This window comes from Centropristis striata, chromosome 11 (genome assembly GCF_030273125.1).
Source record: "Centropristis striata isolate RG_2023a ecotype Rhode Island chromosome 11, C.striata_1.0, whole genome shotgun sequence".
Classification (NCBI taxonomy): domain Eukaryota; kingdom Metazoa; phylum Chordata; class Actinopteri; order Perciformes; family Serranidae; genus Centropristis; species Centropristis striata.
The window spans coordinates 616244-643643 of record NC_081527.1 but is presented as its reverse complement, the minus strand read 5'-3'; the positions used below and the strand labels follow the sequence as shown (position 1 = coordinate 643643).

General features: G+C 38.5%; 1 protein-coding gene across 4 annotated transcripts in view; it reads left to right on the top strand.

Annotated features, from left to right (window-relative positions):
* astn1 (astrotactin 1) overlaps positions 1-22858 on the top strand; it is a 679871-nt gene extending 657013 nt beyond the window's left edge. For all 4 annotated transcript variants that reach the window (XM_059344320.1, XM_059344318.1, XM_059344319.1 and 1 more), the window contains exons 22-24: positions 2100-2200; positions 4815-4998; positions 22174-22858. In XM_059344320.1, coding sequence (XP_059200303.1) covers positions 2100-2200; positions 4815-4998; positions 22174-22411 — 523 coding nt within the window. In that variant the 3' untranslated portion in view covers positions 22412-22858. The remainder of the gene's footprint in view (positions 1-2099; positions 2201-4814; positions 4999-22173) is intronic.
* Positions 22859-27400: the final 4542 nt, after the last annotated feature.

Below are 27400 nucleotides of genomic sequence, written 5' to 3'. Positions count from 1 at the left end.
TTATTTTGTGTTTTTGTGTCATTTTGTGTCTTTTTTTAGTCATTTCATGTTTTTTTGTGTCTTTTTTTTTGTCATTTTGTGTCCATTTGGTCATTTTGTGTCTTTTTTTGGTCATTCTGTGTCTTTTTTAGTCCTTTAGTCCAACATAAAATGTGATTTTGAACCTTTTTTTTTTACTTTCAAAACACTATCATGCTCAATAAAGAATTGTAAATGTGTCAAATGTGACCAAAGGTGTCAAATCTACCATATAAGAGGGTTCCATCCAGTTCTATCATTTGATACTAAATCTATTTGAGCTTGTCTCCAGTTTTACTTGGTATATCATCATCAAACTGAAACTGGCCTCATGGAGTTTACAGCCAGAACTTTAGAGGTAAATGTACAGTAGGGCTCCACGCTGCTTTGTTTTCTAGTCTGATGGAGGCAACAAGTCTGGATTATTTGGAGCTTTTGGAGACTCCACAGGGTTAAAGTCTGTTGCTAGTCCGCAAAGTGTGCATATCTGTGCTCCACTAATCTTTTTATATATAACTATTTCTATGCTATTTGAGTAGAATATATCTATTATGTCTTTATTTCCTGTATCTCAAGGCTGATGACATAAAAATGCAGCTTTTACTCTGTGCTGCTGATTGTAAATGGTGCTGCAGGTGGATGCAGTTTGTGTTCTGCTCACTAGGTGGAGATATTCATTCAGTGAAATGACATTAAATGTGCTTTTTGTGATTCTGCATTGATAATACAGGCTCTCATCTCCAACAAGGAGAGCCTTTAAATCAACAACTGCATGGTGGCGTTACAGCTTGAAAGGGTTGCACAATACAAATATCCTAACCCTAACCTTACTGACCCTATTAACCCTAACCCTACTAACCCTACTGACCCTAACCCTATTAACCCTAACCCTACTAACCCTAAATATCTGGGTGTCTTGTTAGATCAAAAACTCACATTCAAATTTTGTATTGACATACTTACAAGTAAATTAAAACAAAAACTCGGATACTTCTACAGAAACAAAACAAACTTCCCTCTGTTCTGTAGGAAACGGATCATTTTCATCACTTCTGGATTATTCTGATGTTATCTATAAACATCTTCTGCCTCCACTCTCACCTCACTGGACTCTGTTTATCACTGGAGACAGTTACTCCACCCATCATTGACTCATTACTTCATTTATAAAGTCTTGATAGGCCACCAAACCTCAGCACTTTATTAAACTGGTCACATAGTAATTATCTTACACGCTCTAGTGATTGATGCTCAATGTTCCCTGGAATAATACTGAATATGGAAAAACTGCTTTCAGTTTTTCTGCTGCATCTACCTGGAACATCTAACAACATTCACTCAAACTCAACACAATTATAACTATGGGTCACTTTAAAACTATTATAACCAATAACTAAACAATGATAACCAATCACTAAACAATATAACCAATAATTAAACTATTATAACCAATAACTAAACAATTATAACCAATCACTAAACAATATAACCAATAACTAAACTATGATAACCAATAACTAGAGTATGATAACCAATAACTAAACAATTATAACCAATAACTAGAGTAAGATAACCAACAACTAAACAATTATAACCAATAACTAAACTATGATAACCAATAACTAAACTAAGATAACCAATAACTAGAGTAAGATAACCAACAACTAAACAATTATAACCAATAACTAAACTAAGATAACCAATAACTAGAGTGAGATAACCAACAACTAAACAATTATAACCAATAACTAAACTAAGATAACCAATAACTAGAGTAAGATAACCAACAACTAAACTATGATAACCAATAACTAAACAATTATAACCAATAACTCTGCCTTTCACTGCAACAGTTAATGTTTTTGCATGTGTTTTCTCTGAACTCTGTTTTGTGTTTTCTCTGAACTCTTGACATCACTTTAAATGAGGGTTGCCCTCAATGATTCCTGGAGATAATAAATAAAGGATGAATGTAAATGATTGCTGGAGATCTCCAGGACTGTGAGGTTTTACAGAGAATAATTGAATGCTCCCCATCAGAAGCAGCTTGTAGAATAACTCTCCTGTGTTTGTGGTTGCAGGTTCCGGCTGTGGGCCGTAGACAACACTGGGAGGAGGTCCAGTCCCAGTGAGGTCACCATCAAAACCCCGTGTCCCACTGTGGACGACGTCAAAGCTCAAGGTGAGGAGAGAGTCAGAGAGGAGAATCATCTTCACCATGATCACAGAGACAGGTTATAGATAGATATACTTTATTTATCCCAAGCTGGGAAATTACAGGAAAAATTACAGGGAAAATTACAGGGAAATTCATGTTCCAACCCTGCTGCAGGGGATTGTTGGGAAGGCCCTACATTTATATTATGCAGGCTTTGTGTGATGGCTCTAAAACAGGGGTCTAAAGGTCAAATTACCTGGGGGCCGCTGGAGGCAGTGTCAAAATGACCAAAAAAAAGACACAAAATGACCAAAAAAAGACACAAAATGACCAAAAAAGACACAAAATTACCAAAAAAAGACACAAAATCAACAAAAAAAGACACAAAATGACAGAAAAAAACAAATTACTTAAAAAAGACACAAATTTAATTTAAAAAAGACACAAAATTACCAAAAAAAGACACAAAATTACCAAAAAAAAAGACACATAATGACCAAAAAGACACAAAATGACAGAAAAAAACTTAATTACTTAAAAAGACACAAAATAACAAAAAGAAAGACAAAAAATTACCAAAACAGACACACAATTATTTTTAAAAAAGACACAAAATTACCAAAAAAAGACAAAATTACCAAAAAGGGACCTTCCACACACAACACGGTAAAGTGCCATTTATATAAAACTCACATTAAACTTTCATATCAAGGTGGGGGCCACAAAATATCGTCACGAGGGCCACAATTGGCCCGCGGGCCGCCAGTTTGAGACCCCCTGATCTAAAGTGACCCTTAAGTTTTTATATTCTATATCTTTGCAAAAAAATAATTTCATCATTCAGTATTACAGGTTTTCCTCCAATAAATTGTTTTTGATCATCATACATAATAACTTTTTGTTTTTATTTCTTACTTTATGAATAAAAACCCTTTTTTTTATCACTGCTCTTCTAATGCACAAGGTGATTTTTGACCCATGTTGTGCATTAGAAGGTGTTTATATGTTGGGCATCAAAGGGTTAAATAGGTTTATTGGATCAAAGGAATATAGTCAGTGAGAAATGAAATTGTGGAGATAGTATTTGTTGATGCTGATGATATAAGATAAGTGTAGCTGAGTCAAAGGACAGACGTTTTCTCTGTCTGTTCCACAGAACAGATGTTACAGATCAGTTCATAGAGCGGCTCACAGATAGCTTTCCTCTCTGGAATATCACTCTTTATTCACACTCTAAACTACTATTCCATCAGGATATTTGCCATAAATAAATTGTTGTTCCATATAGTCAAAAATAAAAAGGCTTGAAAGTTGACCTGTGTTGCCACTCTCTATACCAACCAGGGATTTATAGTTATAACGTTGTTACTTCCGATCATGCTGATTTAACTCTATGGAGTTTTGGGCTATTTTGTCCGTTTTTTTATATTTTTCATCCTGCCTGTATACACCACGTAAAAAAGCGGAACAATTTTGGTCATTTTGTGTCTTTTTTTAGTCATTTTGTGTCTTTTTTTGGTCATTTTGTGTTTTTTTTAGTCCTTTAGTCCAACATAAAATGTGATTTTGAATCTTTTTTTTAACTTTCAAAACACTATCATGCTCAATAAAGAATTGTAAATGTGTCAAATGTGACCAAAGGTGTCAAATCTACCATATAAGAGGGTTCCATCCAGTTCTATCATTTGATACTAAATCTATTTGAGCTTGTCTCCAGTTTTACTTGGTATATCATCATCAAACTGAAACTGGCCTCATGGAGTTTACAGCCAGAACTTTAGAGGTAAATGTACAGTAGGGCTCCACGCTGCTTTGTTTTCTAGTCTGATGGAGGCAACAAGTCTGGATTATTTGGAGCTTTAGTGACTCCACAGGGTTAAATTGTCCAGTGTATTGTGATACTTTACTGTTATTTTAATGCCTGGAAATACATGAATGGTGTGAAATCCAATATGTCTCTTTTTTAAACAGATTTTATTGGTTGAGTTCACCAGGACAGGCAAATAAGTAATTTAACCTGATGAATAAAAAATGTCCCATTAGTTGCATATTTAAATGTAAAGATATCTCATGACATCTGCCTTATTCATCTCCGATGCAAAGTAGAGAGAGAACGAGGACACAGCTTCACATTTCCACTAATGGAGATGTCGTTATTTTTGCCCTTTTGTTCTGCAGAAGTTCTGCTGTGGTGGAGTATTTATTGGAGATAAAAGTTCTGCCACAGTTTAAGACATCAGGTCATAACTGTGTCCTTAGAACTTCAACTGATTTATTGGTCAATCGAAAGAAAAAAGCAATTCTTTTGATAATCCAATAAGGTTTTTTTTAATTGTTAAAAATTCTCTAGTTCCAACTTCCCGAGTGAGGATTTGCTGCTTTAAGCTTTGAATTTCAGACCCACACTGCAAAAACTGGGGGAAAAAGTCACAAAATGACCCAAAAAGACACTAAAAGACACAAAATGACTAAAAAATGACACAAATAGACCAAAAAATGACACAAAATAACAAAAAAAGAGACAAAAAATGACAAAAAAAAGACACAAAATGACCAAAAAAGACACAAAATAACTAAAAAAGAGACAAAAAATGACAGTCTGTGGTGGTGACCTGTGGTTGTGTTGTCCTTCTTGTAGAAATAGCCGATAAGATCTACAACCTGTTCAACGGTTACACCAGTGGGAAGGAGCAGCAGACGGCCTACAACACTCTGATGGAGCTGGGAGCTCCCACGCTGCACCGCGTCCTCTACCACTACAACCAGCGCTACGAGAGCTTCGGAGAGTTCACCTGGAGGTGTGAGGACGAGCTCGGACCCAGGTACGCTCACCTTTTTTACTTTATCTGCCATAAAAAAAACTGTTCCAGTCTCAGGACCCGTTTACACTAAGGGAAAACGCAGATATTTCCATGCGGTTTGGCCTCTCATTTACACGAAAACCCCGTTTTTAGCATGGAAAACGATTGGACCTGCACAGCGCTTTTCTAATCGCTTTGCGACCACTCAAAGCGCTTTACACTACAGACTGACTCATTCACCCTGATTCTGAGGATTCTGATTGGCTGATGGCTTTATCCTTCTCCCTACACTGCCGCCCATATAACAGGTTTGACATAGTTATAATGGCACTCGACGGCGTATTTATATAAATGTGGCCTCAGAGTTTTATAAGCAATCCAATCCACTTTATTTATAAAGCACAATTTTAGCAAACACAAGGTTTCCAAAGTGCTGCAAAAACAATAAATAGATAACACAATACAAAGAGATGTAGTAAACAATAGAACAGTAAGATGCAATAAGATAAAATAATTAAAAATAGGATAGGATAAATAAAATAAAGTGTAAAATGTAAAAAAAAGAAGGAAAGATGTCTCAATAATCATCGTCATAATCCCCTTCAGAAGTGCCCCCATTTTTTTTTTTCTGGAATATGAATTCCTTTCAGTAAATTGATCATCAACTTAATTGGTATTTATCCAAAAGAACCACCAAGATACAAAGATACAAAGATACAAAGATTCAAAGAATCGTCGGGACGGCCTTCAGCCTTCTGCCTGACTCACTTTGACAGAATACCAGAAGAATGAGACATTTAACAATGTGTTGACTGTGGTCGCTGTAATCAGCCTCTGAAATCACAGTGTGTGTGTGTGTGTGTGTGTGTGGGTGTGTGTGTGTGTGTGTGTGTGTGTGTGTGTGTGTGTACATAATTTGCAGTCTGTCTCCCTGAACTCTGAGCAGCCACCGTTCGGCCTGCTGGCTGCTAGTTGGAGAGAAGTTGGCATCTTGTCTTGGTTTGGTTTTGGTGTGAACGCCACGTTACTTTACAGCACAATTAGAGCTCACGCGACTTCACAAACCAAACAGTCACCAGCAAGTCCAAATCTGTGGGAAACCAGACTCTGTTCAGCTGTTTGCAGTCCATAAAAATTAAACAAAGGACAGATTTGGATTGGACTAAGATCACATAGAGGCTCCACTAGTGATCATCCATCCGGTCCTGCAGCCGTTTGAGGCGCTGGTCTCAGATTTATTTGTAAAGCACATTTAAACAACCAAAATGTCTCCAAAGGGCTGTACATAGAATCAACAATAAAACATACATATTCATATAACAATCAGCAATAAATAATAAGTGTATAAATCTAAAATGATGCCATAAATAAAACAATACAATCAAACAAATAAACATAGTAAAATGAATAAAAGTCGTAGTTGAAAGTAGTAAAATGAATAAAAGACACAGAGGATCACAAAACTCATGCAAAGTTAAAAAGCCAGGAGCTGTTAGGTGGAGGCCAGATAAGAGTGGAGTTTGGGCTGTAGGCGAAAGTGGCAGCGATTTTCTGGTAAATGGTAAATGACACACACATTCATACTGGTGGCAGAGGCTACCCTAAACGGTCCAACCTGCCACCATTGGGAATTCATTTAGACACCGATGAACGCAGCATCAGGAGCAGTTTGGGGTTCAGTATCTTGCTCAAGGATACTTGGACATGTAGGCTGCCATGGTCGGGGATCGAACCACCAACCCTCCGTCCAGTAGGTGGCCGCTCTACCAACTGAGCCACAGCCGCCCCATACTGCTACTCATCCTCTCGATAATGTCCCTGCTGGTCTCCGGATCGATCCAGCCGCTTTTCCAGGGCCGTCAGTCGCTCCAAGATTTTATCCACGGTGCCGTTTGTGACCACAGTCTGAGTTCTGACAGCTCTGTCCATCGTATCAATCATCTCGGCAGCCTTATGGGGCTTTGGACAGCTGTCACCATTTACTGTGTATTCAGATAAACCAGAGCAAAGCCTCATCCAATCAGCAAAAGCCCTGTCATCACTGTTCCGAATAGATAGAGATCTTCTATGTCATCTATGGAGAAAGCCGCCAGGCACACGACTCGCCACCTCTCCCACACGTCAACAACTGGATAAGCTGAAAAAAAACGCAAGAAATATCAAAATTAAAACAAAACAAAGAGAGTCTGGCTGCAGACCTTCACTGTAAAGCCTGATTTCCACCGGGCACGTTGCTGCAGCGTCATGTCAGCGTCTCTCCGCGAGCATTAGGGAGGACTTCTATTTCTCCGCGAGACGCTGCCAAATCGCATGAATCTCAACAGAGCAGATCGCCAGACAGGAAGTCTGACTCAGAATCAGCGTAAAACACTTCCGCCCCTTTCAAAATAAAACACAATACGCAGTTCATGCAGCCTAAAACTACTTCACATCAACATTATGTTATGACCGGGGCACCAGATCGGCAATCAATCAATCAATCAATCAATCAATCAATCAATCAATCAATCAATCAATCAAAGGGTCTCAGAGGATCGGCGACACGGACGACAAGAGACTGATTGTTGAAGTGGAACATCATACAATCATTTATGACATAACATATTGTTTTTATAAGGATAGATGGTCAGATCAACATATCTTTCACCTCAGAGAAGCAAAGTAAGCTCTTGGTTGTTGTTGTTGTTGTTTACTTTATACACACAGTTTATCCATAGACTGTATAAATAGAGTTTAGAGTTTATCACGGGATCTTGTGGTCTCCCGTATGGTCAGGATTATCGTGTGATCTCGTTATCTCGCGTGTATACGGCCGGCTCGCTAAGCTGACGTGCTGCTGCTGTAACGCGCCCGGTGTGAATCCCCAGTAAGACTCGCTTTTATTTTGAAAGGCTTCAAATCAACTTCCTGGCCTCACAGTGCAGGTCTGCAGCCAGACTCTCTTCTCAAAGCGTTGTAGCCAGCAGTGTATGACGCATGACAAACACCTGTTTCCTATGTAAAGCCCCACACACAGAAAACCAACAGGAGAACTTTCACTCCCAGATCGACACACTTCTCTGCATGCTACAAATGTTAATGCAACCCTGCACAACGCCATCAGCGCTGCTGTAATTTGTTCCAAAACGCCTTTTTTCCAGCACAATTATAAACATCGTACAGACAAACCTCCATGGGATCAGCCCATTCACAGCTTGGCACCTCCAAATCTTGTTTTCATTCTCAAAGGTGGGCAGATGTTTTGCTCCCAGCTTCCAAAGTGCTTTATTTGATTGTAGGCGGTTGTTTGTGTGAATTATAGTTACGGGGGAAATTCATTCAAACTGACTGGGTAGCCGAGTGATATTTAACCCTCTGGAGCCTCCAGAAGCTCCAAATCCAGACTTCTTCATGACATCCAGACTAGGAAACAAAGCAGCGTGGAGCCCTACTGTACATTTACCTCTAAAGTTCTGGCTGTAAACTCCATGAGGCCAGTTTCAGTTTGATGATGATATACCAAGTAAAACTGGAGACAAGCTCAAATAGATTTAGTATCAAATGATAGAACTGGATGGAACCCTCTTATATGGTAGATTTGACACCTTTGGTCACATTTGACACATTTGAAATTATATAATATATATAAATATTGAGCATGATAGTGTTTTGAAGGTAAAAAAAAATATTCAAAATCACATTTTATGTTGGACTAAAGGACTAAAAAAGACACAAAATGACTGAAAGAGACACAAAATGACCAAAAAAGACACAAACAGACACAAAATGACCAAAAAAGACACAAAATGACCAAAAAAGACACAAAAAGACACTAAATGACTAAAAAAGACACAAAATGACCAAAATGGTTACATTAAACACACCAGAGCCAAATCAATGGAGTCCCACTAGAATAAAAACCAGAGTTGATGACAGGATCACACACAATCACAAGATCACATTTATGTTGGTTTTTCTTTGTTTCTTTTTGGTTCTAAATGTTGATCCAGTAAGTCAGAATAATACATCTATTATTATTATCAGGTCATATAGGTGAAAAAATATACCAACATGGTATTTAAACATGTTTTAGTGGTGAATACAGGCAGGATGATTCTCATAGAGACTACATAGAGTTAACCTGTGTGACATCACCAGGCCGTTTAGCCCACAACTACGGATAATTACCCGTAATGTAAAATTGTAGCTTAATGTTTCATAAACAGAGCCATGTGTCCGATGTAAAATATACTTATAAACAGCCGTCTGTGGTGCAGGCTTTCACTCTGGCAGGTGAAACTGATTAAGCAAGGCTCCCTTAATTCTCTGTGTCTGTGGCCTCCCCTCCCTAAATGAAAGGTTGTTTTTAATAGGGACCATGCTGGAAAGAGTTGATGTAATTGAGGGAGTTGCTTCTGAAGTGTTCCATTAAAATACACTTAGATTAACAGCCCCCCAATTTAGTTAAAGGGAGGGGTGATTAATGTTAATAAAGGCACCTCAGAGCTGGAAAAGCAGGAAAGAAGTGCATTCGAGGTGAGGCCTGGCAACACGGGGAGGAAGTATCAACATGTTGTGTTTAGCCAAGTCATCAAATGAACATTAGATGTTCCTGTATATGTGGTGTGGTGTGAGGAAAGGCTCTTAATGTGAAGCTAGGTGCTGTCTATTGTTACCAAAGCAGCAGAAGGCGGAGCTAAAGGTCCCCACAGCTCCACCGCTGGGAGTCTAAGTGGGCTGACGACTTCCCGCGGCGCCAAACACTTTGTTTCTCTGACGTTATTCCACCATCGGGGAAAAAAACAATTGGAGCAGATAAGTGTTTGCCAGGACAGAAATACTACTGATGTCCCTTTTAGCAAACCAAAATAATGATCATGCAAAGTTTGTGACTGTTTAAGCGTCCAGTGTTGATGTTGGCTCAGTTCTGCAGTCGCACCTCAGATCAGTTTGATCATTGTCATTCAGGGGAACAAAGGCTGATTCAGAAGTGGAGTCTGATCTTTGTATTTGTGTCTTAGTATGAATAAATGTTATGGTCGATAAAGGATAAAGGTTAAAACCTTAAACAAGTTTCTAAGCCAATAGTTTGTTGGTCACAGTATCATCAGGCTGGATAACATTTTTCCTACACTTTTTTCATATTATTATCGATCAAAATCAAATCAAAATTACTTCATTTATCCCACTGGCTGTCTTTTCTTGTTGTTGTAACCAGAGATGGTGTTGATTCCTCTCCACATTTCACAGATGTTGCTGTTCTGTAGATTTCTCTCCAGTTTCTTCTTGTATTCCACCTTTGCCATCTTTAAACTCTTCTTCAACTTATGTTGTACTAGTTTGAGCCGTGCTTTGTCACCATCTCTAAAAGCTGACTTCTTCTCATTGAGGATTGCCTTTAAATCACTAGTAATCCAAGGTTTGTTATTGTGGAAACAGTGTACAGTCCTAGTGGGTATGACCGTATCTCGACAGAAGTTGATGTAATCAGTAAAGCAAGCAACCTGTCTGTCAATGTCCATACTGTTCTCCTCTGTTTCCAGCAACACATTCCAGTCTGTACATTCAAAGCAGTCCTTTAGAGCCTCAGTAGCCTCTGGTGTCCATTTCCTGACTGTGAGTTTAGTTGCAGACTGCCTCCACACACAGAGTTTGTAACAAGTCTCCAGAAGAACTAAGTTGTGGTCCGATCGTCCTATTGGGGGCAAGGCAGCAGCTCTGTAGGCTTCTTTGACATTAGCATACAGCAGATCAAGGGTTTTATTTTCTCTGGTGGGACAATTAACAAATCCAGTCAGGTGAGAGGAGAGGGAAACATGATTGAAGTCCCCTGATATTATCAAGAATGCTTCTGAGTGTTTAGTCTGTATCCTAGCAACGAGGTCATGTAGAACACAGATGGAACTTCAGCAGTTGCCTTGGGTGGAATGTACACAAGTATTGTTATTTATTTATTTTATTTTATTTATTTATTGGATCTCCATTAGCACCAGCACATTAGCATAGCTATTCTTCCTGGAGTCCAAACATTAAATCAAATTGTCCATTCTCCCAGATCATCAACAAAACAAAAACAACAACAGTCAATACAGTCACAACACATATACAATCATAGACACTGGCAAACATGTATCACAAGACATGACGCAACACTTGTTCAGTAAAATTAAGAGTCCATACACAACATACAAATTAGGGACGTTTTGGCGAGTGAGCCCCGCCTCATTCCAGGGAGTGGACTCTAGAGGAAACAGCCCTATTGTCTTTACTTTTCAAGCCCGGAGGTTGCCCCACTCATAGACACAAAGCTCCACAGGAGACATTTATACATTTATATAACATCCACGACAGCAAACTGTGAGACACCAGAGACCAGAACAGCCGTCTTCAAGTCCCTCATGTTTGCTCTTAAATCCTCATTTCTTTGGCCACTTGAGAAGGAATATACCTCTCCCACCAAACAATCTGTGGTCCTGTGAACAGTAAACAACAGGGCACACACACACACACACACACACACACATTCTTGTACTTCTATCTTCGTGAGGACCCTCATTGTAACAGTAAATTCCCTATCAAAGTTATACGTTTTTTTTGATTTTTCATTAGTTTTAGTTTTATTCATTGTGAATTTTTGTTTTCAAATGCAGTTAGTTTTAATGAGTTTTTAGAGTGAGTTTGCTAGTTTTAGTTCAGTTTTTTTTTTTTATGCTTTAGTTTTAGTTTAGTTTTTATTAGTTGTAGTTTTTTGTAATGGGGTATTTGTTGGGTGGGAGATTAAAAGAGGTCACAGTAAATGTTTCCTTTATTTCCTTTGTCTGATCCATCTTCATTATGTATGAAAAAAGTTGACAAAGATGAAAACGAAGGACATTTTCACTATAATTTTAGTTAGTTTTGTAACCACACAATACAGTTTCAGTTAATTATCATCATCATGTAACCTTTAACCCTTAAAACAAAGTCTGATATCTCAAAAAAGCCTTTAAAGAAGTGAGGACCGGCCAAAATGTCCCCACTTTGCAAAAATGTCCTCACTCTGTTGGTTAAAAACGCGTTCTGGTCCTCACTATGTAGGAAGTACAAGAACACACACACACACACACACACACACACACACACCAACTACTGTAGATGTAGACCACAGACACACACACACAGTCTCATCTTCCTAAATCAGCTGAATGTTTTCTGGAGAGAATTCTTCTGCTTCGCTGTCACAAACAATGAAGGTTGAATCAGATTTTCATTAGTTAGTCAAAATAGAGATAAGAAGATCTCTGACTCAATGTAAACTCTATCAGCCAAGTAAGCAATATCTGGAAACAAATGAATGAAGAAATGTGGCTTTATCTTTCTTGTGGCAGCAGATATTCAGATCTGCTGTTTTTAGAAACGTATCAAATCTCCATGACGAGACTCTTTGGCACGCCGCGGACGACATTTTTGTTGCCTTTTTCATGCAACATGGCGTGACGTTTTAACTGAAACCATGAACTCACGGCGAGGCCGAGTCTCTCCCCGGGGCCAGGCCTTGTCATCGCCGGGGGAGCACCCCTCGGCTCGCCTCTCGGCTTCTCAACGCGACGTGTTTTGGCTGAGCTGAAAGAAAACCCTGACACTGTCCTGGTTAGACTCTGTGCCCTTTGATGAACTGAACAATACTTGATTTTTTTCTGTTTTCTCTCTGTTTTTACATGACAGTCTCTCTAATCAGGGCAGTGCTTGCGATAATAAGCATTGTTATGGTTGGAATTTCTCTCAGGAAATCATAATCATAATCACAGCAGACTGTTTGCTTTGCTCTTTAACTGGTGTATTTTTGTCCTTCTCTCAACTATAAAAAGTCAAAGTAGAAGTTCCTTTCAGCTGTTCGTCCAGATCTGATTTATTGCTTTCTGTGTTACTCAATAGTGAACAGAAATATTTACATCCCATTATTATCAGCATCAGTATACACTGTTATCAGTTTATTTAACAATTAATAAAGTATCATCTGCCCTCACGGAGAGGTCCAAGCTACCGCTCTGTCTGGTTCCACTTAAATGTTTTTAGCAATAAGTAATAACCAGAAAACAGAAAGATGTTCTGAGGGGATGGAGAGACGTCGTGTTCTTTATAAGATGCTATATAGAGAGAATAAATCCATGTAATAAATCTAATGTGTTAAATATAGATGAGTCAGCATTTATTTCATTAGTGGGACAAAAACAACTAAATAAGGGCTACATCAAACGTTTATTAATTTATCCAAATAAAAAGATCACTATAGAAAAGTTTAAAAATAAAGATATATATCGTGAGAATAAGGACATGTGTAACATCCCTCCTGCTGTATACACAGGTAACCTCACCTAGCGGTAACCTCATCTAGCGGTAACCTCACCTAGTGGTAACCTCACCTAGCGGTAACCTCATCTAGCGGTAACCTCACCTAGAGGTAACCTCACCTAGCGGTAACCTCACCTAGAGGTAACCTCATCTAGCGGTAACCTCACCTAGTGGTAACCTCACCTAGCGGTAACCTCATCTAGCGGTAACCTCACCTAGAGGTAACCTCACCTAGCGGTAACCTCACCTAGAGGTAACCTCACCTAGCGGTAACCTCACCTAGAGGTAACCTCACCTAGCGGTAACCTCATCTAGCGGTAACCTCACCTAGAGGTAACCTCACCTAGCGGTAACCTCACCTAGCGGTAACCCCACCTAGCGGTAACCTCACCTAGCGGTAACCTCACCTAGCGGTAATCTCACCTAGAGGTAACCTCACCTAGCGGTAACCCCACCTAGCGGTAACCTCACCTAGCGGTAACCTCACCTAGCGGTAACCTCACCTAGCGGTAACCTCACCTAGTGGTAACCTCACCTAGCGGTAATCTCACCTAGCGGTAACCCCACCTAGCGGTAACCTCACCTAGCGGTAACCTCACCTAGCGGTAACCTCACCTAGCGGTAACCTCACCTAGTGGTAACCTCACCTAGCGGTAATCTCACCTAGCGGTAACCTCACCTAGCGGTAACCTCACCTAGCGGTAATCTCACCTAGCGGTAACCTCACCTAGAGGTAACCTCACCTAGCGGTAACCCCACCTAGCGGTAACCTCACCTAGCGATAACCCCACCTAGCGGTAACCTCACCTAGCGGTAACCTCACCTAGTGGTAACCTCACCTAGCGGTAATCTCACCTAGCGGTAACCTCACCTAGCGGTAACCTCACCTAGCGGTAATCTCACCTAGCGGTAACCTCACCTAGCGGTAACCTCACCTAGCGGTAACCTCATCTAGCGGTAACCTCACCTAGAGGTAACCTCACCTAGGGTAACCTCACCTAGCGGTAACCTCACCTAGGGTAACCTCACCTAGAGGTAACCTCACCTAGCGGCAACCTCACCTAGAGGTAACCTCACCTAGAGGTAACCTCACCTAGGGTAACCTCACCTAGAGGTAACCTCACCTAGCGGCAACCTCACCTAGAGGTAACCTCACCTAGTGGTAACCTCACCTATCGGTAACCTCACCTAGCTGTAACCTCACCTAGTGGTAACCTCACCTAGCGGTAACCTCAGCTAGAGGTAACCTCACCTAGCGGTAATCTCACCTAGAGGTAACCTCACCTAGCGGTAACCTCACCTAGCGGTAACCTCACCTAGAGGTAACCTCACCTAGCGGTAACCTCAGCTAGAGGTAACCTCACCTAGCGGTAATCTCACCTAGAGGTAACCTCACCTAGCGGTAACCTCACCTAGAGGTAACCTCACCTAGCGGTAACCTCACCTAGCGGTAACCTCACCCAGTGGTAACCTCACCTAGAGGTAACCTCACCTAGCGGTAACCTCACTTAGAGGTAACCTCACCTAACAACAGAAACACAGAGCTAATGGAAAAATGGCGTCAGCATGAGGTAGACGAGATGCTGAATATCTCAAAAAGACAAAGAGAGGCTACCATGAAAGTCACATTGAGTTCGGCTTCATAGAAGCAATGGACAACGGGGGGGTTGCCAAAGTTTACAATGGTAAAAATGTGGGTGCCTCAAGACAAAGGTTGGGAATCACTGGTCTAGAGGAGCTTTATCTGTTATCCAGTTTAAGAGAGTACATTTTCTAGCACAGAAAGTTAACATTTAATACAATTTCTTCTCATATATATTACCAATAAAGCCATTTGATATCCTGATCATCATGCATAATGTTTAGATTGTTAAATAACTCCTCTGAATGTGTGATCAGAGTTAAAGCAGACACCAGAGGTTGGTGGTGTTGTGGAGGGGCTCCGGGTGTATCTGGGAGACGGTTTTCCACTCTATACATGCTGCTCAGGGCTTTATGCTGACAACCGTTGCTGTTTGGAACCTGTGAGACGTTCCTCTGCTTTCCTTAGAAATGAAAGCATAACAAACCACATTCTTTTTCTTTATTGAAAGCAAATAAATAGCTCGATTTCCTCAAACCGCTGAAATCTGTGGCAAAATATTGGGAACATAAAGAGGTTTGAGAAAAATGATATGAATGACAGTATGGCAGTACCAGCACACGCAGACAGAACTGACATCACTAGAAGTGGTATTTCTTTCTTTCTGCAGTTTCCAGAGATGAAAACAAAACTGTAGCTGCAGAAGTTGCTGCTTTCTGCAAAAAGGGTTTAAAAACCAGATCAAACAGTAAATCTGAGGGAAATGATCTTGCTGCATGGACAGATAATTTACCTTGACAAGATTTATTAAATTAAGATTATTAAATCTAGAAATAAGCATGTTGAACACTTAAAATAAGAAATGAACTCTTAAAACCAGATAAAGTAAAGCTGCCAGCAGTGATGAACTGGCCCGAGCAGAGTGACCTGATGATTATTTGGTTCTTACCAAGATAAAAAAAAAAACTTTAGATTTAGAACAACAAACTGACCAAAAGACGTAAAATGACCAAAAAAGACATATAATAACCAATAAAAAGACACGAAATTAACAAAAAAGATGTGAAATGACCAGAAAATAGACACAAAACAACCAAAAAAGACGTATAATAACCAAAAAAGATGTATAATAACCTATAAAAAGACACAAAATCAACAAAAAAGATGTGCAATGACCAAAAAATAGATACAAAACTATCAAAAAAAGACGTATAATGACCAAAAAAGACAAATTTACCAAAAAATAGACATAAAACTACCAGAAAAGACATATAATGTCCAAACAAGAAGTATAATAACCAATAAAAAGACACAAATTGACCAAAAAATAGACACAAAATTTAAGAGTTAATTTCTTATTTTAAGTGTTCAACATGCTTATTTCTAGATTTAATAATCTTAATTTAATAAATCTTGTCAAGGTAAATTATCTGTCCATGCAGCAAGATCATTTCCCTCAGATTTACTGTTTGATCTGGTTTTAGACACCTTTTTTTTTTTTACAGTGTGTGCATTTGAAAAGGGGACGCTGTCCTGCTGAGCCTCCATATGCACATATAACATTCAAAATCCACTCTGATTCCAAAAACAATTCAATAACATATGCAAAGCACTAATATTAGCCGGTAATAGGAAGAGGATGTTGCTTCTCATGTGTAAAATGGTTTGCAAATTGGAGAGGAATGCCAAAAATAACGCAGAAATATGTTTGACTTCAAGTGTTTTGCCTGTTTAAAAGGAATTGTGGCCTATTATTGCATACAGAATATGTCCATTTTCCAGAAATAACATGAAGACATAGCAGGAAATATGGTGATGTGCTATATGAAGAAGACAGGAGATGAAATACTGCAGGAGACCACACACTCTCTGTTGTTACAGGTTGTTGGTCAGAGCCAACTTTAAGATCACAACTCCAGACGACTGCAGCTTATAGAGACTGTCCCCTTAAAAACACCCTCAGCAGCTCCATAGGACCCATATTTACAGCCGGGACTGTCCTCTTCTGCACTGTAGCGGCCAGAGTCACTTCTAGTGACGTAGTATTCTGTCCTACAGAGTCTCACTGCAGTCATTATGTAAAGTAGTCTGGGTATACCCATACTGCCTGCACACTCAAATTTAATTTCGAACCTCCACACAGTCTGGAAACTACAGCCGTGTCTTAGCCCTGTAGAACCTGATCATGTAATAAATTCACGATAATGTAATAACCCCGATAATGTAATAAAAATCTGCACTTGAGTCCATTGAAAATGTAATAAAACCTGATAATGTAATAACTTCCCCATAATGTAATTAAGTGCATTTCCCAATAATGTAATACACGTTTTACCAATAATGTAATAAAGTATTACATTAATGGAGGTTATTACATTATCAGGTTAGCCTTCGTTTCGCAAGTCCTGATAATGTAATAATTCCCCAATATTGTAATAATTTAACAGCAGACCACCCATTACTTGGGTTCAAGTGGTGATACTGTGTACCAACTCTAGCTCCAGAGCTCTAGCGCCACCAACAGGTCAAAGTTGAATGTTTAGTAACTTTTGACCCGTTCATCCGTTTTTCACCAACGAGGTATCCATGACACACGAATGCATTCAACAGCTTCTTGAAATCTAAAGGTGCTGCTTGGTGTTATACTTTATTACATTATTGGTAAAAAGTCTATTACATGATTTAAACTTTTATTTATGGTGTGTTTAATTTACACTGAAAGTCTGAAGTTGAAAGTCAGAACTTGGAGCTCGGCACAACGTCGAAAATGCTGACATTCGTGTAGACCTTGCACACCTTAGCAGCCGGACTCTCTATGTGCTGCAATGTAAATAATCTAACTAACGGAACATTAATCCTGTTTTACCGACGATGTTTATCGCTGAAAGTGGGGGGGGGGGGGGGGGGGGGGGGGGTGATTTCGGATCACTATCCATTTATGAGAAAAAAAAAGTGACAAATTTACAAGAAAAAAGTCACACATTTTCAAGAAAAAAGTGACAAATTTAAAGAAAAACATTGTCAAATTTACAAGAAAAAAGTCACAAATTTACAAGAAAAAAGTGACGAATTTATGATTACAAAGTGACAAATTTAAAGAGAAAAATTGTCAAATTTAAAGAGAAAAAGTGACATTTATGGGGAAAAAGTGACAAATTTACAAGAAAAAAATGACAAAAAGGAAACATTTATTGTGACCTTACTGAATCTGGCACCCAACAAATACCCCATTACAAAACAACTACAACTAAAAAAAACTAAACTAAAACTAATAAAAACTAAACTAAAACTAAGCATTTTCCAAGAAATAAAAATGAATTTAAACTAGCAAACTCACTCTAAAAACTCATTAAAACTAACTGAATTTGAAAACAAAAAAATCACAACGAAATTAAACCTAAAACTAATAAAAAATCCAACACTATTCCAAGCTTCGTTCAGGAAGGAAACCAAACGTCTGCAGCCGGGATCTGTGAAATGCGTAATTTGCTAAAAATGCTCTGCATGTGAAAACGTAGAGAATTGGAGGTAAAAACACTTGAAAACAGACAAGAGCTCTTTGTTCCTTCTATGGGCAGCCTCATTAATCCCTCTAACGGGTCCGTAGAGCAGCCGGGTGCTCCCATGTGTCACCAGTTCATCAGGATAATGTGCCGGGGCTCTGGTGGCTCTGGTTCGTCCAGCAGACTTGTGGCTTGGCAGCTCGGCGACAGAGTGCTGGTTTGGCTGAAGAATGAGGAGAAAGTGTGTGTGGAATGACTGAAATCTGCTCCTGCTGCCATTTTCTGACTTTAGACAAACACTTGACAGGATTTCACCAGCAGGGCCAAACAGGCTGCATGAGGCTTAATGATTATTTATTGCACTCAGTGTCACTCTGAGATGTATTTATGTGCATCGTGTTACTAATGGCCGTGATTTTTCAGCTGGTGGGGTTTGGCCAAAGGGCCGTCCACTCCGCCTGTTTCCCTCCACAGCAGCAGCTCTTTACTACATTCACTCCTTCATTCATTCCTCTTTTCCACTGGTGGACTTCCACAGGGCTTCAGCTGTGTGCTTTGGGTCAGAGTGGGAATGTGTCAGTAACCAGGCACCTTGGATGGTGTTAGGTTAATTCACTCAGATGGTGTTAGGTTTATTCACTCAGATGGTGTTAGGTTTACTCACTCAGATGGTGCTGGGTTTACTCACTCAGATGGTGTTAGGTTTACTCACTCAGATGGTGTTAGGTTTACTCACTCAGATGGTGTTGGGTTTACTCACTCAGATGGTTTTAGGTTTACTCACTCAGATGGTGTTAGGTTTACTCACTCAGATGGTGTTGGGTTTACTCACTCAGATGGTTTTAGGTTTACTCACTCAGACGGTGTTGGGTTTACTCACTCAGATGGTGTTAGGTTTATTCACTCAGATGGTGTTGGGTTTACTCACTCAGATGGTGTTAGGTTTACTCACTCAGATGGTGTTGGGTTTATTCACTCAGATGGTGTTAGGTTTACTCACTCAGATGGTGTTAGGTTTACTCACTCAGATGGTGTTAGGTTTATTCACTCAGATGGTGTTGGGTTTACTCACTCAGATGGTGTTAGGTTTACTCACTCAGATGGTGTTAGGTTTACTCACTCAGATGGTGTTAGGTTTACTCACTCAGATGGTGTTGGGTTTACTCACTCAGATGGTGTTAGGTTTACTCACTCAGACGGTGTTGGGTTTACTCACTCAGATGGTGTTAGGTTTGCTCCCTCAGTGATGTCATTGTGATTTATGAACTGTAGACAGTCTGATGAGTCTGAAGGATGGTGCCTGCCCGCTAGCTGTGATATCAAATATTACCACCATTGTACAACCCTAATTCCATAAAAGTTGGGACGTTTTGTTATTATTAGCAGTGTTGGGCACTTTTAACCCTCGGAATGCCATGTTGGTATCAGTGTTTTCAGCATTACCTCACGTTTATGTCCTGATTATTCATGTTTAACTTTGACTTACTTTATCAAAATTTTGAACCCAAAAGAAACAAAAGAAAACATAAAATCTGATCTTGAAAATTATGTTTCACACACAGAAATGTACATGTTGCAAAAATGAATAAAGGTTGCAAATAAAACATATAACAGGTAAAATGAGGATAATATCTAGTTCTATATTTTATACTAAATATATTTGACATTATCTCCAGTTTTACTTTGCCAAATATCATAAAAAAAAAAGTCTGGTACGGAGTTTCAAGCCAGAACTTTAGAGGGAAGCTGATGGAGAGACTCAATGTGACTCAAAGTAATTAGTTATAGTTACTAGTTACTTCTCCCAAAAGTAACTGAATTACTCCACTATAAAAGTAACTAGTTACCAGGTAAGTAAAGTAACTATTGTGTTACTTTAAAAAAATAAAAAATAAATAGGCCTATGTCTAAGAATTTGGATTTTTTTCTAAGCGTGTTACACAAGCCAAGCTGTCTTTTTCTATTAGATTGTTTATTTATTATTATTATAATTATGTAGAAACATCAAGATTAACTTTTGTTTTTGTAAAATGTACATTCTGAATTTGATGCATTCTGTTTTTATTAACATTTATACAACTTTTTTGGGAGTTAGGGTTGTCGAGGCTCTGGGGGAGGTTTGTGTTTTGCTCTGCCCAGGAGGTGATGATTGATTCTGGTTTTGTGTGTTTGTCTTGTCAGAAGGATTACAGGAACAACTGCTGGCTCGGGCCCGCTTCCATAAAGTCAGTTTACCAAATATGACAGAATTATTATGGTTAGTCTGACTCATTTCAGTTGGTTTGGTTCCATAAATTCATCAGAGTTCAAGCTCAGTTAATACAGTAACTTCTGCTGGGAAACTTGCTGAATGTGCTGATATGGAACCAAATCAACCAAACCATCAGCCGGACTGATTTATTAGTTATTATTATCATGAAACAGGCTTTAGATTCTGTGGCCGAGGAAGAACCCGTTACAGGTTGGAGTGGATCTGAATCCTGGTTGGAGTTATTTTCATTAACATTGATCGGGTCTTTGGCCTCTGTGGAGATCTCTGAGTGTCTTTAGAGTATGAACAGAAATCAGTATGCTGTAGCCATCCATCCATCAATCCATCCATCCATCCATCCATCCATCCATCCATCCATCCACCCATCAACCATCCATCCATCCATCCATCCATCAAACATCCATCCATCCATCCACCCATCCATCATCCATCCATCCAACCATCCATCCATCCATCCATCCATCCATCATCCATCATCCATCCATCCATCCATCCATCCATCCATCCATCCAACCATCCATCCATCCATCCATCCATCCATCCATCCATCATCCATCCAACCATCCATCCATCCATCCATCCATCATCCATCCATCCATCCATCCATCCATCCATCCATCCATCCATCCATCCATCTATCCATCCATCCATCCATCCATCCATCCATCCACCCATCAACCATCCATCCATCCATCCATCCACCCATCAACCATACATCCATCCATCAACCATCCATCCATCCATCCATCCATCCATCAACCATCCATCAATCCTTCCATCCATCCATCCATCATCCATCCATCCATCCACCCATCCATCCATCCACCCATCAACCATCCATCCATCCATCCATCCATCCATCCACCCATCAACCATCCATCCATCAACCATCCATCCATCAATCCTTCCATCCATCCATCCATCCATCCATCCATCAACCATCCATCCATCCATCCATCCACCCATCATCCATCCATCCATCCACCCATCAACCATCCATCCATCAACCATCCATCAACCATCCTTCCATCCATCCATCCAGTTAGTTTTCGTTTTAATTTCGGTGTGATTTTTCAAATTCAGTTAGTTGTAATGAGTTTTTAGAGTTTAGAGTGTGCTAGTTTTAATAAGATTTTTTAAAAATGCTTAGTTTTAGTTTAGTTTTTATTAGTTTCAGTTTAGTTTTTATTAGTTTTGTTTAGTTTTTCATTTTGTGTCTTTTTTTGGTAATTTTGTGTCTTTTTTAGTTATTTTGTGTCTTTTTTTGGTCATTTTGTATCTTTTTTAGTCCTTTAGTCCAACATAAAATGTGATTTTGAATCTTTTTTTTCCTGCTCAAACCAATTATTGGATTATCAAAATAGTTGACGATTAATTTAATAATCGATTACTGTTCGATTAATCATATGATTGTTGCAGCTTTATCTGTTTCTTGTCTTTGTCTCCTTTACACTTGACTCTCTGACTTCTGACGACTTCATGGCTGTGTTGAAACACATTTGACTGATTTCTTGTCTCTGTCCCAACAGGAAGGCCGGCCTCATCCTCTCCCAGCTGGACGAGCTCTCTCTGTGGTGTAAAGGTCTTCTCCAGGAGCCAAAGATCGGCCTCCGCCGGATGTCCCTCAAGTTCCTGTCCTGCCGCTACACCGACACCAAGGCCTTCGGACTCAACTGGTCCAACATGGGCCAGGACGTCCACCGGGCCTGTGACGAGCAGACGCTCACCGTCATGTACAACGACTACGGAGAACCCAAAGAGCTGTAGAACCACTGAAGAGCCCAAAGAGCTGTAGAACCACTGGAGCTTTAGTTTGGACGTGTAACAGGAGGATAGGAAGGCTGTCAAACCCAACAAAGAAACATAAAATACATCTATGGCATCATAAGTAAATGCAAAACATGATTTGAAATGTCATCTTCTCTATTCAGCTTTAAATTATTATTGGTAAATGGTTTCCAAAATCTAGTCTTTCTCTCCTAGACAGAGCTGTAACTTCTGGAACGCTGGAGGCATGTTGGGGTAAAAAAAGTGTTTTCTTGGTTGTTCCTCTAGTATTTTTTGTGCTGAATCCATTTCTGCTGGATGTCAAGCTGTAAAAGTTACGGTCTCATTGTAAAGGAGGATCCATGGCTTTCATTGGAGCCCAAAGTTGGATCTTTCTGACCAACTGGTCCAAAGAATGAATGGAGGTGAACTGGCCTGAGCCGCTGACTTCTATGAGTCTATGAAGTATTGCAGTTGTTGGTTTTTGGGTCCCTGATGTCCCTTGATCCTACAGGGATCACATCAACTAGAGAGTTTAGGACAAAATGGTGGGAAAATGTGTGTAATTTCTGGTTTAAAGAGGTCATGTGACCTCTGTGTTTGTCTGAAAGATACAACTTTGGTCTTAAATGAAAGCCATAGATGCTCCTTTACAATGATACCAAACAGCCATTTATAATATATTCACACATTGGAAAATTATAGACATTTCTAATATTGGGCGATTAATCAATCATTATGCTAATTAATCAATAATTATGACTAAACCGTAACTTTTACAGCTTGATATCCAGCAGAAATGGATTCAGCACAAAAAAATACTGTAGGAACAACCAAGAAAACACTTTTGCCCCAAAATGCTAAAATACCACCTCATTTTCTGAAGGGTTTTTCCAGATTCGGTCCTGTCTATTTCCTGGAGTTTAGAGATGATCTGTAAAGTCTAATAATCATGTGATAACTGGGGCTTTGTGGATATACAGATGAAGTCCATTCCTCCCTTGCAATGATAATTTAATATTTACCGAGACTGTTTTTACACCTGCTCTGTTCAGTCTGGTTCAATCAGACTCTGGTTCTTTTTCCTGTTGCTGCTGTTGGTTCCTGCAGATGTAAAAAACACAGAAATCAAACTCGGGCGTGGACCGAAAGAGCTGAGTCCCTTTAAGGAGGTGGTCTCCCAAATGAACTCTGCAGCAATTTTTGCATTTGATGGGAATGAGATCCAAAGTGAACCCGACCCAGCTGAGGGGAAAATAAGTTTACAAAATTGTTGAAGATATGTGTTTAAATTGGTTTAAGTTGCCTTTTATTGTGAAATTCTGCAAGTCAGGAATGGACAGACCTGTTTTTATCATTTAAAAAGAAATTTTATGAACAAAGTAGTTCTAAGAAACCGCCATGAAATACAGTAACAATTGCGGCGAAAATATCCATTAGGGAGATAGAAGACACCGCCAGAATAAAGCTCCACAGGTTGTTTCTTCAAGTCCAGTTTCAACAGCATCCACTCCAAGAAGGAAAAAGTTTCAGAAAGTTTAATTAGTTGGAAACCAGTTAATTCTTCCTGAAACAAGCAGCTCAGGGTTGACTGACAGGCTGCTGACATTAAATGTTAGAGGAAAAAAAAACATTTTATTTCACTGTATTTCTTTGTTGGAATTAACAATCTTCATTTTAAAACTTTGATACACAAAAAAAAGATGTTTTTTACCCTTTGTTGCAAAAATCTGACATCTTAAAAGTTGAGATGGGAAAGTTTTAAGCAATTTTATTTGGCCTCTTCATATTGAGTCAGATATTAAAGGGATAAAAAAAGGCTTACACAGCTCCTTTGTGCCTGTTTAAATCCAAACGTAGTCATATCTTTAGGATTTCTGATGAATATTTACAAAAGGCAACTCTGAAGGTCAACAAGTGGCCATAAAAGTGATGGTGAAGACTTTTCAGGCAGCCGATATCCAGCTCGGAGCTTCTTGGACTTAAAGTCGGCTCTTTGTTTCCGTAAAGTTTACACGATAAATGGATCCAGGAGATTCTGGGTCTTGTAAAGATTTAAAACTTCATCGTAGCGTCAGTTTCACTGGTACATTCCGACCGTTGGTGAATATTTTCCAGCTTCTGATGCTTGTCGTGTGCATTGATTATGAATATGTGCAGCAGCAGGTGAACATTGATGAGCTAAAGCATCATTATCTCAGCTGTGGTTTATATTGGCTGCTGTATTGTGCAGAGTTGCTTCTACAGTTTTTAATCACGCCTGGTTTTATCATGCAGACATATTGGAAAGTTAACGCAGTGCAACGTGTTTAAAGCTGGTGTAGGCGGTTTTATGGAAAAGGCAAAAAAAAAGAGACCATTTTACAGAGAATTGTGTTTTAGCCATTAGCGTATCAATGCTAACTCAAAATTGTGGTCGCAACATTAGCTGACATTTCATAGCGGCGTTACAATCGTGCCAATTCAGCACATTGCAGAAGTTAGCAGAAGTAAGGATTAAAAGTTATTACAATGTAAAATTATAAGTTAGTACAACTTACAGTTTTTAGTTTAATTGTCCAACTTAAAATGTTATCGATGTTTTTTGCCTTGAAATTGTCTGACAGATTTCCTCTGAAGCCTGAAAACAGAAATTAGAGCCAAGATGAGGTGAAGAAGTCTCGTCTTCTCTCAGACAAAGATTATCGATGGGATTTACGCCCAATGTCGCCAAAAGAAAAAGGAAAAAACGGCCTACCCCAGCTTTAAGGAGATGCTTTAAGCGACACTGGGAAACATGGCAGTGTTTTCTGTTCTGATGTTTCTATGAGGAAGGTGAAGTAGCATGTTAGCAGCTAAAGCTAAGTAAGATTTAAAAAAGAGAAAGATTGTCTGCTTTGGGTTCTTTTAGTAGTATCGACATTCAAAACAACCTTGTACATAGCATTAGCATAAAGTTTTAGCGATATATAACCTGCTGAATGTAGTATTGATAGTTTGCATTTATAAGAGAAGCTGTTATAAAGGAGTTTTATTGAATAACAGGCATCATGTACAGATCATGTTCATTTTAACGTGCCGAACCATTTGACAGTATTTTTTCTTTTATCGATTTCACATCAAAAATCTAAATCTAACCAACGAACGCTGTTAAAAGTGATAAATCTGTATTGAAACTGCAAATTAACATAACGTTCTCAGCTGCTTCTCTGTAGGTTTAAACTTCATGCAATAACGTCTTTAGAGAGATTTATCAGGCGTTTACACTAATACTGTGTATTTATGGTGAGTATCTTTTAACTTCTGTTTGATTTGTTCTGTCTTTACGTTATCATCGTGCAGTGGCCATGTTGTTGGCGATCGATGTCAAACAAATGCAAAATGTATATTGGTTGTTGATTTTTAACAAATCTCATATGTGAATACTAAAAATGAACACTTGTAGATTTTTGTATAGGCAGCAAAGTATTTCATAAATGCATCACATTATAGCACAGTACAGTGTTTCTTTTCTTCTGTATATAAATGTACAACAGTTGATATTTTACAACATTTGCGTGTGCTTTACTAGATACAATATCGTATTGTAATATCTGCTGTGTAGCTTTAGTCTAGCCAATAGATCAATACATTTGATGAAAAAAAGAGTTTGAATTCTTTGATCTAAAGATTATCCGCCGTCTGAAACCGGATCGAAGCTTTGTAATAAGTGACTGTTGGTTTGAACCGAGGTTAGAATAGTTTTAGATTTTTCACTAGTTTTAGTTTCGTTGTCATTTTTTGTTTTCAAATCCAGTTAGTTTCAATTAGTTTTTAGAGTGAGTTTGCTAGTTTTAATTAGTTTCTATTTTTTTTTAAATGCTTAGTTTTAGTTTAGTTTTTATTAGTTTAAGTTTTTTTGTATTTTTTTTTGTCACTTTCTTTCTCTTAAATTTGACAATTTTTTTCTTTAATTTTGTCACTTTTTTCTTGTAAATTTGTGACTTTTTTCTTGTAAATTTGTCACTTTTTTTCTCATAAATTTGTGATTTTTTTTATTAGTTGTAGTTTAGTTTTTATAAGTTTTAGTTTAGTTTTTATTAGTTTTAGTTTTTTTGTATTTTTTTTGTCACTTTCTTTCTCTTAAATTTGACAATTTTTTTCTTTAATTTTGTCACTTTTTTCTCATAAATTTGTGAATTTTTTTATTAGTTGTAGTTTAGTTTTTATTAGTTGTAGTTTAGTTTTTATTAGTTTTAGTTTAGTTTTTATTAGTTGTAGTTTAGTTTTTATTAGTTGTAGTTTAGTTTTTATTAGTTTTAGTGTAGTTTTTATTAGTTGTAGTTGTTTTGTAATGGGGTATTTGTTGGGTCCTGATTCAATAAGGTCACAATAAATGTTTCCTTTATTTCCTTTGTCTGATCCATCTCAGCCCCAATAAGTTTATTAAGCCATAAAACCAGATAGATGAAATAGATTTCATATCAACCAAAAAGGTTTACGGAGGAAAAAAGTTGACAAAGACCAAAACGAAGGACATTTTCACTATAATTTTAGTTAGTTTTAGTTCGTTTTGTAACCACAAAATACAGTTTCAGTTATCGTTTTTTTTAAAAACTCGTTTTTATTTTTATTTCAGTTAACAAGAATGTTTTTTCAATTCTAGTTTTTGTTATTTCTTTAGTGTTAACTATAATAACCTTGGTTTAAACACTACAGTATAACTGTATAAAATGGTGAAATGACTGACTAATTAAATGGAATTGAAGATAAAATGAGATGGATACCTGTTGACCTTTGACCCTAATGTGAACCAACCTGTTTTATCTGCATGATATTATTCTGTCTGTGGCTGTCATAAACTTTTTCACTTTGATCTTTGCTACTTCAAAGAACAATAAAGAATATATTACGAAAAATGGCTGTATTGATATTCATCATCTATCACGTTTTACTTTATTCTAGTTATTTAATTTAGGCTGTTATTAAGATATTGATCACCTGATCAAAGTAGGGACCTTTAACCCTTTG